Here is a 17,313-nt window from a genome sequence, read left to right on the forward strand (position 1 = left end):
GTGGGATAGCAGGTATAGTAGGGAGAGATGGTGCCTATAGTAGCAGTGGGCAGATAATAGCCTCTGGGAAGGGACTGGGGCTGTGGGATAGCTGGTATAGTAGGGAGAGATGGTGCCTATAGTAGCAGTGGGGTAATAGCCTCTGGGAAGGGACTGTGGCTGTAGGATAGCAGGTATAGTAGGGTGCCAATAACAGTCTCTGGGAAAAGAATGTTGTTAGAAAATGGGCGTAGCAAGGCGGGATGGTACCTTCGGTAGTCCTGGTTCTACGAGGGGCTGTACTATAGGGTGAGATGGGTTCAGTAACTCAGTGTAACATACATTCACCAACAGATGATTTGGCCCATATCCCTGCTACCAACACAAAGGTCCTTTTGTGCCTGTGCCATTGGTTATACTTGAACAGTAACTGGAACGTTGCAGGCTAGAGGATACAGTATATTAACACATAAACAACATACTGTATAAGCATTTGGTACAAGCTGTTTCAGATTAGGGCAAATGTTCTCTTTCCCTTCTATGACACTGGTTCTAAGAACTGAACAGCTGAGCAAATACTGCAAGAGGTACATCATGTCTGGCAGAGCTGTAGGCTGACCAAGTACATTCCAAAGATGATGCTGTGAGTTTGGAGGTGAATACCTTAGGCAAGCTGGAAGGGAGAGCAAGGTGCCCTAGAATAAGTAAATGTAAGGTAGTTAAAAACATTTGAAGATAGTCTTTCTTAAAGCTGTTGAAATGAATCAGGCTGGGGTAAAACATATGAACTTAGCTTTGGAATAAGTCTTCAGTCAGTTACAAGCTCCAGCATGTCAGCAAAAAAAAGTAAAAAAGTTAAAATCTTCTGCTCTGACATTCAAAGATTTTCTGCTTCACAACGCGAGCAGTTCAGGACTGTGTGGAAATAAGGGTCATGATGTAGGTGGGAGCAATAATGTGAAGGCCTTTGTGCGTTAATGATAACATTTTCAATTTTCTTCTCAAGAATACAATGTGAAGTGACTGGAGAGGAGACAAACGAGGAGCCGCAGAAGACTGTCAGCATCATTCAGTATAGATTACAGAGGTGATAGATATAAGAGGAGGAGGATAGTTAGAAGCAATTGCTGAAACATAATACTTATCTTGAGTCTAGGATGGTTGAATTTAGGAAATGCTGAGGTGGTGAATGTGACAGGGCTCTGAGAGTGACAGTGCTGGAATAGAAAAGTAGTCTTGGTTAATGGAAGTGAGCCTGAGAAGTGAAATGACAGTGGTGATTCCAGTATGTATCACTCCAGCACTGGGGCCAGACATACTATTTAAGTACTAAGAGAATTGGGACAACTAGGTTAATAGAGGAGGCACTGTCTCTTTAGATTTTTAGTTTATTTGTTTTTTACATACAGTATCTCTTAAGTATCTCTACTGTATATACTGCACTCCAGGAGATCTTAACATAAAATGAAAAATAACAATGCCGCTGCAATTAGACGAGTTTTAATGTAGCAAAATTTTGCTCTCAAATGGTCCTTTCCCAAGATAGGGAAACATAATAGAACAAATGAACAAGGGAGATTTTAAAAGACAAGGGAAACTTGATCAAATGGATACAGATAGATGAAAGAATTTTACTACATGCACCAATAAAAATATAGCTAAATAAGTTTCCAACTGGGGCACTGCCTGTGTGGAATCTGTATGTCCTCCTTGTGTTTGTTTTGGGTTCCCACATTCCAGCCCGAGGATTTCTGGAAAAGGGGTCTTTCTGTAATGTGGGGCACCATGTCTTAAAACTATTAAAGAACAATTAAAAATAAAAACCAGCCAATAGGATTGTTTTACCACCAACATGGATGTAGGCTAGCTCAGAAAAGAAGAACCTCTGTATAAATAGGACACTATATAAAATAAATTTACTGTATTTTGGATCTTCCTGGATAATGGGTTTCCAGATATTCAATCCCATAAAATACTTCAATTAGCATTGGAGGGTTCCCCCTGTATTTTTCTATTTTAGCAGTTGGTTTGATGGGAGGTATGCCAATATTCCTTGTTTAGGGTTGTCACCTTTTTCTTCAGGCCTCACTGGCCAGTTAGGTAGGGATGGGGCAGGGCAAACAGCAGTCACAGTCGTGGCTTTTTGGGGGCAGAGTTGTAATGTTTCAGGGTGGAACATTTAGGGGGCTGGCTGAGCCAGGAAGTGATTAGGTGAGTAGGCAGGTTTGCTGGGGCGGAGAGAGGGCTTTGGGGCAGCTTGGGCGGGTTGGGCGCAGACTAGGTTTTACAAATTTACCAGCAAGTACATGGCCAGGAATTTTGCAATATCAGTCCCACGCTTGGCTTGGCTGAAAGAATACCAATTGGGTGGCAACCCTACTTTGTACTGCATCCTCAAATCCAAACTATTGACAAGTGACAATAGATTGTCACTTCGCCAAATGAGCAAATCTTTCCCCTGATATACCTAGCTTTGGTGGGTCATATTGTGGTAATGTGAACTTTTGGCCCTAGGGCCATTGCATTTAAGCAGATAGAGCGAGGACTGCATCAATGAGCCGATGCGGCCCCTGAGCCGACAAAAAATCAAGCCTGCCAATCAATATTTGGTCAGATATTGGTCAGGGAGGCTTGTGAGAGGGCCATAAACACAGGGAGATAATCTACAGAATCGGTCTTAAGGACCCAAAGTGGCAGCTGAAATCTGCCTATGTATGGCCACCTTAACTCTTGCGCTGCGTACTAGTTCAAGGAATCCAAAGCCATAGCAAAGTGCTGCACTGAGGAAAATTTTGCATATGAGCTCAGCAACTTGCTGCAGGCCCCAAAAGAACACCATTATGTCTCCCATAATCAAAGAAGACAATGCTATTAATACATATATCACAGATAAGTAATTTATTACCAAGGCATTGAAAGGGCCCTCCAGTTCTTTGTGTGCTGTATCAGCTCCTATGAGCTCAGCCCTATCCGTTTGACTGCAGAAGGTTTTTGCCTGCAGGATAAATCCCAGCTGGTTTCCCATTACAATTGTAAGTGCTTTCTGTGCACTTAGACAATGCAGCAGGCCTGTAGGATTAAATATAAGTAAAACAAGCTTTTTTAAACGCTACCAGCAACACTTTCTAAAAATACGCCACTGTAATGTCTGGAAAAAGGCCTTTGTTAAGGTCACGTCAAAATCACTTGTTAAAGCAACATAAAGCAGAACCTTGGCGGGTAATTACATATAGTTAAGGTGCCCATACATGTGAAGATCTGCTAGCTTGGCGAGGTCACCTACGGGTGGGCGATATCGGGGAACATGTAGGCTAATTCGATCGTTTGGCCCTAGGACCAAACGATCGAATTATAATAGCGGCAATGGGGCAGTCGGTTCGGGGACTGCATCAACGAGCTGATGCGGTCCCCAATCCGACTAAATCTTTTAACCTGCCCGATCGATATCGGGCCAGATATCGGTCAGGCATGCCCCTCGTTCCTGCCCCTACACGGGCCAATAAGCTGCTGAATCGGTCCAAGGGACCATACACTCGGCTTGTGTATGGCTACCTTTACTCTGAACTAGCCATGAACAAATGTGTCCTATTTTGCCCCGTTTGCTTCACAAAAAAATTTGCAAAACTGCTGAATAATTTGTGAAGCAGGAAAAAATTTGTGAAATGCAGGTAACACACAACTTTTTTTGACGTGTGTGACTGCAACTTTTTTGATATCATGTGGCTTTTTTGGCGTGACCGCGACTTTTCCCCCACTCTGGGAATTTTTTCCAATGCCGAAATGTGGAATTTTGCAGTGACTCCAGCAAAAGAATTTGCTTATAAATACTCTGAGTGCTGGTTAAATGGAGGTTCAGATCCATAATTCACTGATGATAATTTTATAAGGAGGCTGATCAAACAATGTCCCTGCTATGCATATGAACAGGGGTTATTGATTGGTTTGGCAATGCAAGAACTTCTGCCTAGTGATTAGATAGATTAGCCTATAGACATTGGGTCATTGCAATTTGCCTTTCTATTTATGTTACCAAATTGAACTATAAGACAAGTTACTGGGCTGCAGATTTTAGCCCATGTGTGGACAGGGGGTGTTGCAGGGTAATAAGTGGTGGTATCACCAGCCATTCAGGATACTGTGCTGAGACAGCTGATATAAGAGCAGGGTCTGGAGGGGCAGATCCAAAAAACTGCTTAGAGTAAGGTTTAGGGAGAATGCCTATTTGCTTGATTACATATACCTTAAAAGTCATTAAGTTAGGGTGAGATTGGAGTAAAAACAGTTTAGATAGATACAGTATATCTATGTATATCTATAGATATATTTTTTTAATTAAAGTAGGACTTTTGATATAGCAAAGCTTTCATATCTCTTACAAGCTAAAGGGGCACAAGAAAATAATGCTGGTTATAAACAGGAGATTTTACCAAGTATTGGTCGAGGTGCCAATGCTCAGTCTAGACCATCAGCAAGGAGTGATGACAACTACATAGGTAACTGAGCAGGTACTCATGTCATCCCAACTAGATATGCAAAGTAAAAACAAACAGTTTGTGTTACTAAACACAAAGGATGCAACCTAAAGAGGCCTGGATAAAATGTTGAAAAATGGAGTCTTGAACATAAAAGAAAACTATACCCACAGAATAAATACTTAACCAACAGATAGTTTATATCATTAAGGGGCCTATTGGAATATATATATATATATATATATCAGTAAATATTGCCCTTTTACATCCTTTCCCATGATCATTTAGTGATGGGCTGTGTGCTCCCTCAGAGATCACATGATCAGAAATAATGCAGCTGTAACTGTAACAGGAATAAGTGTGGGAGTAAAAGCCAGAACTTTGTCGATTAAATGGCTGATGACCCTTATGTGTGTCCTTGGCTTGTTAGTGAGGGCGGCTCTTAGTGCTTAAAATGGCAATTTGTTATTAGGATTACCCAATGGCACATACTACCAAAAAAGTATATTTTAATGCAAATGGTTTATTTAGATAAATCAGTTGTTTTATACAAGATATGTTTATAGAGACCTGTATTGTTTGGGTTTTTCCTTTAAAAAATCTAAAAAGCCTTTGCAATATTTTCTTGACCTTTCATGCCATTCCTCCCCATAACATGTGGCATACTGCTCCGGTGTCTCAGTGCATCTTGGTAAGCAAGGTATTTTGGGAACACAAATGATACTTTCCATTTATGGAAGGGTAAGTGGGGACATGTTTTGCAAATGACTTACTTCTATCTAACTATCATTGGCACAAAAGCTTACCTGATCAGAAACATTTGTTAGGAAGCACAGGCAAGAGTGCAGAAACAACCCCAAATAATTCCCATGTTCCAGGAAAATGTATCAGTCATCTGCAAGGCAAATACAAGACAGCTGGCAAGTGCCAGTATTTACAGCCGACCTCCTCGGAGCAGTGTTCTCAGCTGGCAACAGCTCACTAGAGTAAGCAGGACAACTGGAAATAGAAACAGGCACAAACCACAATTTCCACTCATTCAACTGCTCAGGCCAGTGTTGGGCAAGATGTGCTCTTTAGATGCCTTTGGGGCAATAAAAAAGACAGCCCCTCTCCTCCCTCCTTGCACATAATAAATAAAGTAGAGTTTGTAATATTCATAAATATTCCCTGATTATAAACTGACCCCATCAGATAATTTAATCTGCCAATATTCAAGGTAGGAGTTTGAAGGGACAACTGACATTACAAAAAGTGGGGCCTCTGCCTTGGTGGGTGGGGAGGTGGTGATACATGAACCACGGGTGATCCAAGAGTTGTTGATATATCACAGATATGGGTCTTTCTGTAATTTGGATCTCCATACTTTGTCTGCAAAAAATATAATGTAAATATGAAATACATCCAATAGGATTGTTTTGCCTCAAATAAGAATGAATTATGTCTTAGTACAAGGTACTATTTTATTATTACAGAGGAAAAGGAAATCATTTTGAAAAATGTTAATTAGTTGATTAGAATGGAGTCTATGGAAGATGACCATCCCCTAATTCTGAATTTTCTGGATAACAGGTTTCTGGAAAACAAAGTTTTGCAGTTCAGAACAGCTAGAGCACTGCAGGAGGAACATTCTTGATGTATATTCTGCTCAAATAATCTTTCAATATGTGTACTATGTCCTCCATGACCCCCCCCCCCCCCCCACTTATAGTGGCCCTGACTGTATGGGTATATTTTCACACTACAAACCACTATGCATATTGATGGAAATTATGTTTGAGGGATATAATAAATTCTCCTCTATTTGAATAATAGGGTATTGCCTGTATGCATGCACTAGGGAGTGAATAAGTAGTACAAATTTGTGTTCTCCTGTCACTGAGTTACTTTCTGTATGTAAATGTTTAACTGGCTGGACTGGCATACACTGCAGTGGCATGTGTCCATAGAAACCACACATTCAACAGGTAACTTCAGCTCCCACTGGGGACAAAATGTGACGAGCCTAAAAAACTCTCATCTCCAAGACTTTCTGATTATTGTTCTTGGACAAATGAAACAAACATTGATTTTCTCATTCCCGAAATGGGGATAAATGGCTCAAAATTTAACCACAAGGTGAGAAAGGTGACACCACTGGAAAATAAAGATGCTTTTGACTCGCCAGCTCAAATCCCTGGATATAATGGCTCAGACAGCTTGTCTTCTTATGGAAGAGTGGAACAGAGCAACCTGATATGGGAACGACAACTTCCTCCATTAAGAGAAACTCTTTATGGACGAGGCTTAATAGGTAAATAATATGGTGCATTATCAGGGATGGGGGAATCTGCAGTGGATTTCAAATCAAATGTCTACTGGGTTCTAGAATTTGGGTTTTCTAAGGACACATCTCTGAAAACTCATATAATGAATCAGATGGTGGCAATGAATCAGATTTGGGTAAAATTCCTCTCTGTGCCTCCCAAATTCATGTTATGTTATATGCATCATTTTTCATATCAATAAGCTACACTTCTATTAGAAAATATTGTATTATATGTATGTATTGATATTGAACCTTAAATGCATCATGCAGTGGTTTACAAGGAGTAAACACAAACATGGCTGCAGTATATAATACATAATATACATAATAAATAAAGTAATTTGTGAGAACAAAGAAATACATTCCATGAGATTCAATACAAAAAAAGGAATAAGTTCACTGAACCAAAGAGCTTACAATCTATGAAAAAAATATGGTAACAAAACAAGATATTTTATGTGTGCTGGCAATACAAATGTGGGGCTATAATAATGAAGTAACTTGCATACATGAGAGTAATATGAATTTTTATTGAGTTAAAGAAAATGTTAAAGAATAGAACCTTAGGAGGACTGCAGTAGTATCCCACTGAGTGCATTGTGGCTCAATTATTAACTCAGCTCAGAATAGCATTGCCCATGGAGGTGGAAAGGTATGTGAAGTGCTGAATATGAGCACACACGCACACAAGTGACTGCTGTTAATATTTCACATATAGGAGTTAATCATTGGTGACTCGATAAAATTACAGCTTTTCCAACACATTCAATGCATCGTAACCATCATCATTCTGTGCACTGCACTTAATTTCTGCCCTGGACGTCTGACGCACTTGTATAAAAAGTTAAAATCCTTCCCTAAGAACTTTAGCAACTTTATTATTTTTTATTTTTAAAGGAGGTGTTTTTGAGAAAATAACACTTTATTCCCTGGTATTTATATAGTGCTAAAACATCACCACAGTTCTTTACAGAGATTAAATATCAATCATATCAATCACTGGCCCAGTGAAGCTTACAATCTAAGGTCCCTGTCACATTCACACACACCAGGGCCAATTTTATCAGGAGCCAATAAACCTGCCTGTATGTATTTGGAGTGTGGGAGGAAACTGGATGACCCAGAGGAAACCCATGGGGAGAACATCTAAATCCCAGTGCTGCAAGGCTGCCATGTTACCCACTAAAAGCCCATTTGAAAGTCACAGTTTCATAATATACATTATTGTGAGTATCATATTCCAGTCAGGTCCCTGAAACACACAATACTGGTGAGGTTTGTCTGTTGTAGCTGTCACTGTCCTGGGCTCAAGGTACCTGTACAATATTTCGGCCGAGCCAGTTCCCCCTACATATAGTATGTACACAGGAGTGAAATTTGTACTCTCAGTGACATAACTATCTGGGCCCGGGGGCAGGACGTGCAACTGCCCCCACTCTAGATGCTCATTTTCTCACCGGGGGCAATGCACACAAAGGACAACCCTTCCATTTTGCTGCTCCGGCGGGCCCAGAGGGTGCAAAGGCCCAAGTGCAGTCGCACCCCGGTACTTACACGACTGTGTACTCTATGTAGCCACAAGATGTCCCTTATTGGCACAGAATGTGTTTAGTGCAATTATTAGGATGGGCTGCTGTATTGGCATATACATAGCCAACAGTGTTGCCTAACAGAGTATGCGTATTGGCCTGGGCCCCCAGTTAACATCCATTGCCCCTTTCCTATTTCCATCACAGGCCTATTTACCACTTACTACATGTAGCACTCTGTACATGTAATTATTATAAAAATGGGCCTGAAAATCAGGTCCCCTGATGGGCTTTAAACCAAACATATATAAAAATATATATAAAAATAATTCAACTTTGTATTTTTAACATCGCTGGCTCTTTAAGCAAAAACTGGGCTAAACCACAGTAATGGCACCTTACACGGATGGGTTCTTTAAATGTGTAATTATTCATATACTGGGAAATTCAAATGGCACAATTCACTAGTAAATGATTTTATCTGTAATATGAAAATACATTTGAATTCTTCTTAATAGTGAGGATTGAAAATTTGTCTTGATCCTTATGAAATCTACTTTGTGTGTGTTTGGTACATTTAATGAACATTTTTATTAAAGCTGATTTTCCCCCTCTTCAGTTCCTAGTCCCCTTTCTTTTGACATCCCTCTGGAAAATGGAAATACGACCAGTATTATAAAGAGGCACCCACCTCGAAGACTTCAAGTAAGATGAATTTTACAGGCTTCATATGGAATGGCTTGGATTTGTGGGTAACAGTTCTTTTACATGTAAATCAGTGTTTATTTGATATAAGACGTGCCTATTGGGGTATTTGTTATTAGGTACCTGACCTCAAGGGCACCCACTGCCCCAACCATGGCACTTTCTGGCCCCCATACCACGCTGATGACATCTGATGACCCCGGTGCCAATGTGCCTGATGTGCACACCCGTGTACCCGTGTAGGGCTGTTTGGGTCTCAACTGTCTGTTCAGGTTTCAGCCTTGTGAAACCCGAACAATAATCTGGCCAATAAATAAAAAACATTTAAATATTAAGACAGTGATATTTCTACCTACGTGGCTTGGTTATCATCAAGCTTTCTGGTAACTGTTTTTTGTATTTAGATACCATACCTTTAATTAAAGGAATGGACTTACTCATCAGGCAGATTATAGATAGATAGATCTGTCTGGTTTTAAATAGGACATACCAGTTTTTTAAAGGGCTGTCTGGTTCAAAACTTTCTGTCCGGTTTAAAACACTGAGAAAAGTGGAAGAGAAAACTGATCAGAAATTTAGCCAATTGCTTTTAAAGGATGCAATAGCCCCGCCCTGGCATCATAACTCCTCCCTACATCATCATGCCTACCCCAGCATCACTGCCCCACCCCCAATGTCATCAGGTTAGTGATTGTTTAAAGTGGAGACAAAGCATTTAATTGGGAATGTGATCTCTATGTATTGCTATATAAGGGACACTCACTTTGATTGTAAGCTCTACGGGGCAGGGACCTCCTTCCTACTGTGTCTCATACCACATGGCACTTATATATATATATTTATTGTATTTATTTATTATATCACTTGTCCTCCCTGTGTGTAATTTTGTATTCTGTAAGATTGTACAGCGCTACATACCCTTGTGGCGCTTTATAAATAAAGTTATACATACATACATACTGGTGGTTTTTAGCTGCCTGTAGCTCTTTGTTGTAGTTATTACTTGGAAGAAGTCATTGTGGCATAAAGATTTAAATACACTTCTGGCGTAGGTACAGAGGCTAATGTCTTAATATACATTTGTGATTCTGTTGCAGTTCCCATTAGTGCCAATGCAGTAAGGACTAAATAAGAATTATAGATCAGTGTCTTTTATTAGCACATGATCCCTTGCTTTTGTGATATGAAGCACTGCCATCTTGTGGCAATAAAACAAATATTTTCCACTTGATTTTATTAAGGAGCGCTTACACACATTTATACAAATTGCAATTTTCCTTAATTGCAAATATTTTCCCCTTTTATAAAAAATGAATTTGCATGCCAATGTTTTTGCTGAGAAGTTTTTGCTCAATTCACAGATTAAGAAATTGAAAATATTAGTGCAAAAACAATGCATTCCCCTTCTAAAGTCTCAAGAAATACTGCCGGGGACTTGTAGCTGAAATAAGAAGGGAACATTCTGACTGAGGGAAGAGAAAGCAATGACGTGAGGAAAGTGACAAGTGGTGGGGAGGGCTGCTTTCAGGTGGGGGTGGCTGGGAGGCAGAGGAACAGACATCAGTCTTACTGTGATAATGCCAGTCCTTAGCAGCTAGAAAGGGAAGAAATACATTTACAGACATTTATAGTACCCTGTGTGCATAGAAAATAGCATAACACTTTGTGACAATACGTTAGGAAGCACATTGAGTCCTGTATTATCATGGAATTGTCAGTGTTTTGCTGTTCTGGTTCCCTTTCAGGAGTTTGAAGGGTTTTCTCAAGTAAGATAGATTTTGGCACTAGACAGAAGGTGTCTAGTGAATAGTCTGTGTTGGTTTGTTTCTCCAGTGTACAAGCCATGCATTACATTGTTGCGCTGGTTTATTAGAAACAGATATACCATATTCCTTACCTATTGTTCTTGGGCCTGGATATCGTGTTGTTGCACATGATGTTCAGCCAGAGTTTGTAGTGTTATTTTGCTACTTTTCAGCTGACCAGTTTATCCCTGGGGTTTGATGGCTGTCTACATGGCCACACAGGGGTTTATGGAAATCTATTTCAGTGAGGTGTCCTGTGACAGAAGTGACTTGAAAGATTTACCAGTCTGTTCTAGTGCAGGGCAGCTAATGACAAATAAGTGCCTTTTCCTCCTTGTATTCCTGGTAACTAGGAAATTTAATGACGGTAACAGTCACTTCCCCTCATCTGCCCCTCAGACACTCCCACCACTTTGTCAGCTCTCGCTACTCACCACTGCTGTTATTAATCTCTTTTGAAAGCCCATTTTTTCAAATGTTCATGAAACCTAGAAAAGGGCAGCACACCACTGAAAACAGTCCATGTAGTGACTAATATAGATATGCAACCAGACTCACTAAACAGCAAAAACAAACACTATTTTTGATAAAGGGGCCACCACAAACCTAAATGCCATAATACATGTATTATTGGCAAGCCTGGTGTGTATCATGATTTGTAGATTCAATTATATTATATTATTTTTTGTTCTGTACCCAGCATTTAAAGCTGTACATACAGGAACTATTCGTTATTGTGGTTGTATAGGATAGGGAATGAACCACCATGTGTGTATGGAAAAGAATTTTAAAGGGGAACTCCACTTAAACACAACTTAAGCTTTTTGAAAAGTAAACATAATTTCAAGCAACTTTGCAATAAACATCAATGAAAAAATAAGCAGCCTTTTCATGATTTTTAATGTAATAATATGGTTTGGAACAGTTACCTAAGCCTGGCCCCATGTTCTCTTGCTGATCTGGCCGGCTACTTTGAGCTTCAAAAAAACAAAGTTACTGTAGTCGATTGTTCACCTGCCTTCAGCTTGCATCCTCCAAATCCCACAATCACCACATCACAGTGCAAGTTGTTACAATTTGTAACATCAGTGTTTTAGTCCCTCCTCCCCTGTCAGGATTGCAAATGATGTAGAAAGAGAAGAACTGTTTTGCAGCTGGATTTCAGCATATACAATTGGTATTTATTCATACTTTTTGAAAGAACGATTACTGGTATATTAGGGGTTTCTGTGTTGTGTGGGGCTCTTTAGCAAATTTTAGTTTAAAAGCTGCAGTTCCCCTTTAAGTTGTTATCATTAAGATAAGTTAGGCCATTAATAAAGGCAATACGATACTCCATTTTCAGATTTATTTTTTTTTACCATTATGTAGCACTGTTCCACAGAATTCCAGTGTGACTGTGGCCAACGCAATAATGAAGTGCCTTCACAGCCATGTTGGCAAGATACAGCTCAGCCTGACATACCAGGCAAAAAAACTGCTAATGATAAATAGTAGCTATAGCAAAAATCATAATAAAAATAAAAAGGCTGCATTTAATTATTTGTTAAAGGCTGTTCAAGGGCTGCCAATGACTTGAAAGAACAGCCAGTTCCCTTTAGAGGGAATGCCTGGCAGGGTTTCTGTGCCCTGTAACATTCAGAGATAAATGATGATATAAAAAAATAAATATCCAAAGAAAACATTTAGCACTTTTTAATTGCTCTAAATGTCTACATTGTATCTGTTTGACTTTTCATCCTGTGCTGTCTCAAAACTGGAAATGAATTATTTGTCTGCAGAAACTTGAGCCGGTGGTACTGCCAACTATAATCTCTGCCGAGCGTATTATCAGTAACCAAGGGCAAGCTATTGGAAAGGTAGGTGCTGGGCGATGCCAATGCTTATATGACATTTAGTTTATTTTGCCTGCTAGCTTTACTTTATGAGAGACAGGAGTTCTAAAAGTGCTCTCCCAACAGAGAGCTTACACTCAAACTCTTTACACTAGGAATTAAAAGCTCTCACATACAGTATGTTACGGATGGTTACCCCTAATTCTGTGCAGTTTAGGCCACGGAACAGTGACTCTGGCTGCCTTCTCACTGCAAATTTGTGGTGGAGCCTGACTACTAAGTTGTAACTGCCTAACACTCATGGATATATACAGTATATAAACAGTCAGTTGGCATGACAACATAGCACTCTTCTCTCTAAAAAAAAAGCCCTTACAGCACGGGCAACAATATGTGTCCCACCCTCTGGCCCTTCAGAAAGTAGATGGCTACTTACAGTTTGGTTGTTCTGGCACACAGGAAGCTTAGTTCTGGATCCGCTGGTATGGATATGATTCAACCATTCACCATAGAAACAATGAAATGAATCCCTGCATATGCTGTATTCGAAACCAATATTTCTTTTATAGCAGGGGATGGAAAGAAAAACACCGGCAGCCAAGAACGCAGCAACAAGGAGACAGCATATGCATAAAATGCAAATGCAGGAAATCAATCGCAAACGAGAAGAGGTGAGAAGGAGAAGAAGCCCTTTGTGGAACCCCCACTTACTGTTATACCATTCACATGCCCTTGTGTTCCCAACCATTATCAACCATTATAATTAGCTGTGTGGGTCAGATCTTTATCTGATCTTGACATGCAACAGCATGAGATTTAGTAGGATCCTACAAAATCTAATTCCCCAGCTGCAATGTAAAGTCAGATCAGATAAAGTTGGATGGTGGGTTGTGTTCATGCATCTATGTCTGACAGTCAATGTATTTCTGTGCCCATCAGCGTGCAGTGTTCCCTTCCGACAGCATCATGTCAGATGGCAAATCTCTCATATAGTTTACACATGATGATTAGGCTGATTAGTATTTATTAAAGGTGCATACAAGCTTTTCATCTGTTTATATATTTAAAAGTGATCTGTGGAACAGCCTGCCTTTACAGTTTATAATTGTGTCTCAGGGACAGAATAATTACATAGTTTCATGGCAACTTTTTGAAAGTCTAACAAGTTCAGGCCATACATTACCCTACACAAGTTGTTCCAGAGTAGGAAAGTAAAGGTTTTCAGACCATTTAGCACTATTTAACTCTTTCACTGCTGCAAATAAATATGGGGCACATCTTGACTCGTTACACCCAAGGGTAGGTCCTTATGGTGCAGTGCCTTGAAGTAACCCATAACCATTGTTTATCTAAATGCCCCTTTGCTTTCATTAATTCCTTTAATTGGTGTGAGATTAGAGCTTACCACAGATAAATTCACCCACTTTCTTTTTATTCCTATGTTATTTTTTAAAGCATATTTATCAGTGGGTGAAAGGTAAAGTTCTTCATTTGATAAATACACATCTAAAATCGCTTTGAATAGAGAGTGGCACATTTTTCTGTGGTGAGTTTTAATTTCACACATTGATAAATCTGCCCTATAATGAAGAAGCGCCATCATACTTCAACTCATTAACGCGATGAAAGATTTTGGTTCCTAGAGAAACTAATAACATGTTCAGCACATGGTTTCTACAGACTCATTTCATCAATACTTTCATCAGCGCATAGTGGAACACACATGCACACGAGAGGTAGGTCCTTACCAGCTGGAGCTGACCAGGAGAACAGAGCTATTTTCATTACCAGCAACCTATTTTAATGCTGAAAGCCCTAAAACTCTGGTGAGCTGAACTTTTGACTCTGCCCCTACAACCTCTGTTGAAGGGCAAACCCAGCTAGATAAGCAGACTGCACATACCGTGCTTGGAACTTGGAATTCGTACTATAAGATTTAAGTTTGTATTGCAGGCAAAACTATAAACAGTTAAGGTCAAGACATATGTTGTGATGCGTCAGCTCTCCCAGACCTGGTGCCTCCACACTGAAAGGGAAAAACAAACGTGGGAATGGCAGAGCAGACTGCATTCCACTGGCCTCTCGGTACAATATACTTACTGTGCTTAGGGATCAGAAGGTAGTGGGTAGGCATAAGAGATGCCAAAAGCCAGAGTCCTGTCAGTTTTATGCTTCAAGTCAATATGCTGAACATGGAATCAGCTCTCATTTTATTGGCAGCAAAGGGGGCAGAGAATAAAAAACATCAGCTATAAGGAAGATAATCATTAAACAACATTGCTGTTCCACTATTAGGGCAAGAACTTGTGGTTTCTAGGTCCATATTTTTGGACATCTCACCCATGTTGTGCACATAATATCTAGATCTGAATTGAAATTGTTAGGAGGTTATACAGTCACCCATAACCATAAGCACCCTGTTCTATGGACTTTCCTATTGTTTAACATACCACTTCAGTGTTCTCTGTACTAAAAATCTGTATAGAAAGATCATATCTCTTGCCAACTCCACTTATTCACAGCTTCCTTTGTAAATAAAACATCCCAGCTAAGATTTTCTGCTTCAGCCCTGAATAATACTGTATGGAAAAATAAACTTTCCCTTTAGCCGACACTGCAAACATTAAAGACCTTTCTGTACTGATGGATCAATAACTTGTAATAATATATGCTTTGCTTTACAGTTGTACTAAACATAACCGATAGGCTGAAATGGGTGAAACAACTATTTCTTTTCTATTGCTTGCGCATCTTAATCATTCGCATTCACAGGCCGAACTAAAGAGGAACCTCCACAGAGAAGTGAAAATCAATAAACAGAAAATGAGAGAAAACAAAGCTAAGCTAGCAAAAGCAAACACCCTGAGATGTAATGAAGATGAAGATTTCCCCAATGTGGAACATGATTTCAATGTGAATTACGGTGAGATGTAGAATTGCAGGCAAAGCAAAATTATTTGGGGCAATGAAATAAAGGTTGCAAAGTTTGCAATAGGTCTAGTAACCAATGGCAACCAAATTAGAAGTTAACTTTTACTGGTCACCTATTCAAAGGCAAAATTCTGATTCTGATACTTAATTTCCCCTTTTAGAACATGTTTTGCTTTGTACCAAGGATCACTCCCTGTACAAATCCTTTAAAGATACATTAATCCAAGTTATTTCCATTGAATCAGATCGACATTGATTGTGGAAGGAAAACTACAGGGAAGCCCCTTGTTGCACCTGAAGACATAAATTGTTCACTGCTGTCACTGTGTCTGTATTTAGGTTAGTCCAAGCCTTAGAAACTACCTTGAATTGTGCATCCACAATCCATTCAATTCCAGTATAACTGTAGATGCACGGTGTTTGGTTGACCATAAATTGTGTGCAATGCCCCAATATGGACTTATCAGCATCCATCTTCCTTTATCACCCATGTGGGCCCCAACTCAGGTGGAGCATTCATGCAGCTACAAGCCCCACTGTTGTATTGGACCTTGTCATGCATCTGTATATATATACCATTTAATTTGCAGCTGTGTTTGCAAAAACCTATGCAGGAGTCAGCTGTGCTACTCTTGGGCATCTCTGCCAGTTTCTCCAATAGGTGTGTAGTTCAGTATGTGAAAAAGCAATGAAAAAGCAGTGACTTTAAGAGAAATGCAGCTTAACAGGTAGAGTATGGTGGCCTGGGCACACCAATGCACAGCAGGGTGTACACATTGCAGACTTTGAGGTCTTTGTGATCCTTGGTGCCCCCAGCAGCTGCACTTTTCTAATTCTAATGGGCTGCTAATGCTGCTATTGGTGTCAGAGTACAGGATATCTACTTCATGCTCTGAGGTCTTCATTCCTTCTGTACTGGGCCGAAGAGGCCGTAACTTTCAATACTGGAATAGCAGTAACGTAAAATGCCTATTAAATGTCTGCAGATTGGCCCACTAGTAATTGGCCCTTATCATCAGGTTCTGTGGTGGGTCCATGATGCCCCAGTCCAACACTACAAATACCAATTTGATTCCAATACAAATGCTGTTTTTTAATTTAATGTTCATTTTTCAGGGAACATATGGCACTGGAACACATCCAGCCCTAGGGACACAAGGCCTTTTCCAATGCAGACAAAAGGAAAACTAGAGATGTGGTTTAAGGACTATCAAAGTGGCAAAGAGACATACAGTGACAGCTCGAGTACCGACTCACTAGACAGCTGGATCCGAGAGGACAGAAGGGGTCACCAGCGGCCTGCATTAATAAGAACAAAGGCTGAAAAGATTCCAACATTTGATGAGTTCTTTGATCGGGAATTCTAAGTTCAGCTACACTGGTTCAGGGCTTGCCCCATAGGCACGAATATTTGCCTTATCAGAGCTTGAGCTATTAAAGAAATAAATTCTCAGCTTTCAAAATAATTGTCTGTTTATATAGTGAATAATGTAAAATATAAAGATATTATAAGTCACTGAGGAGTTCCATGACCATATAAAGGCACGAGGTTGAAGGCCAAAAGTAAGAGGTACATTATTTATTATAATACAGGTATGGGACCTGTTACCCAGAAAGATCAGGACCTGGGGTCTTCTGGATAAGGGGTCTTTCTATAATTCGGATCTCATACCTTAAGTCTGCTAAAAAAAAAAGATTTAAACTGTAATTAAACCCAGTAGGATTGTCTTGCCCCCAATAAGGATTAAT

The 17,313-nt window shown here is 39.9% G+C and overlaps 1 protein-coding gene across 2 annotated transcripts; it reads left to right on the forward strand.

The window, feature by feature from the left end:
- The first annotated feature begins 6,397 nt into the window (after positions 1-6,397).
- Positions 6,398-17,030, forward strand: ccdc198 (coiled-coil domain containing 198). 2 transcript variants are annotated; one of them, XM_031892031.1, is made up of 6 exons: positions 6,398-6,744; positions 8,908-8,993; positions 12,580-12,657; positions 13,206-13,304; positions 15,406-15,556; positions 16,681-17,030. In XM_031892031.1, the coding sequence occupies exons 1-6, from the start codon at positions 6,537-6,539 to the stop codon at positions 16,929-16,931; spliced, it is 873 nt and encodes a 290-aa protein (XP_031747891.1). In that variant the 5' UTR covers positions 6,398-6,536; the 3' UTR covers positions 16,932-17,030. The 2 variants fall into 2 exon arrangements, with proteins under 2 accessions (XP_031747891.1, XP_031747890.1); XM_031892030.1 differs by having other exon boundaries at positions 6,399-6,744; positions 13,203-13,304.
- The last annotated feature ends 283 nt before the right edge of the window (positions 17,031-17,313 follow it).

Source organism: Xenopus tropicalis, chromosome 8, assembly GCF_000004195.4.
Source record: "Xenopus tropicalis strain Nigerian chromosome 8, UCB_Xtro_10.0, whole genome shotgun sequence".
NCBI classification, from domain to species: domain Eukaryota; kingdom Metazoa; phylum Chordata; class Amphibia; order Anura; family Pipidae; genus Xenopus; species Xenopus tropicalis.

What these genes read in the sequence shown, in the direction of transcription:
- ccdc198 (XM_031892030.1), top strand. Translation starts at nt 6,537, where the DNA reads ATGGGGATAAATGGCTCAAAATTTAACCACAAGGTGAGAAAGGTGACA. An exon ending in ACCCACCTCGAAGACTTCAA is followed by an intron (nt 8,994 to 12,579) that starts GTAAGATGAATT and finishes ATTTGTCTGCAG; the next exon opens with AAACTTGAGCCGGTGGTACT. An exon ending in AAGGGCAAGCTATTGGAAAG is followed by an intron (nt 12,658 to 13,202) that starts GTAGGTGCTGGG and finishes TTTCTTTTATAG; the next exon opens with CAGGGGATGGAAAGAAAAAC.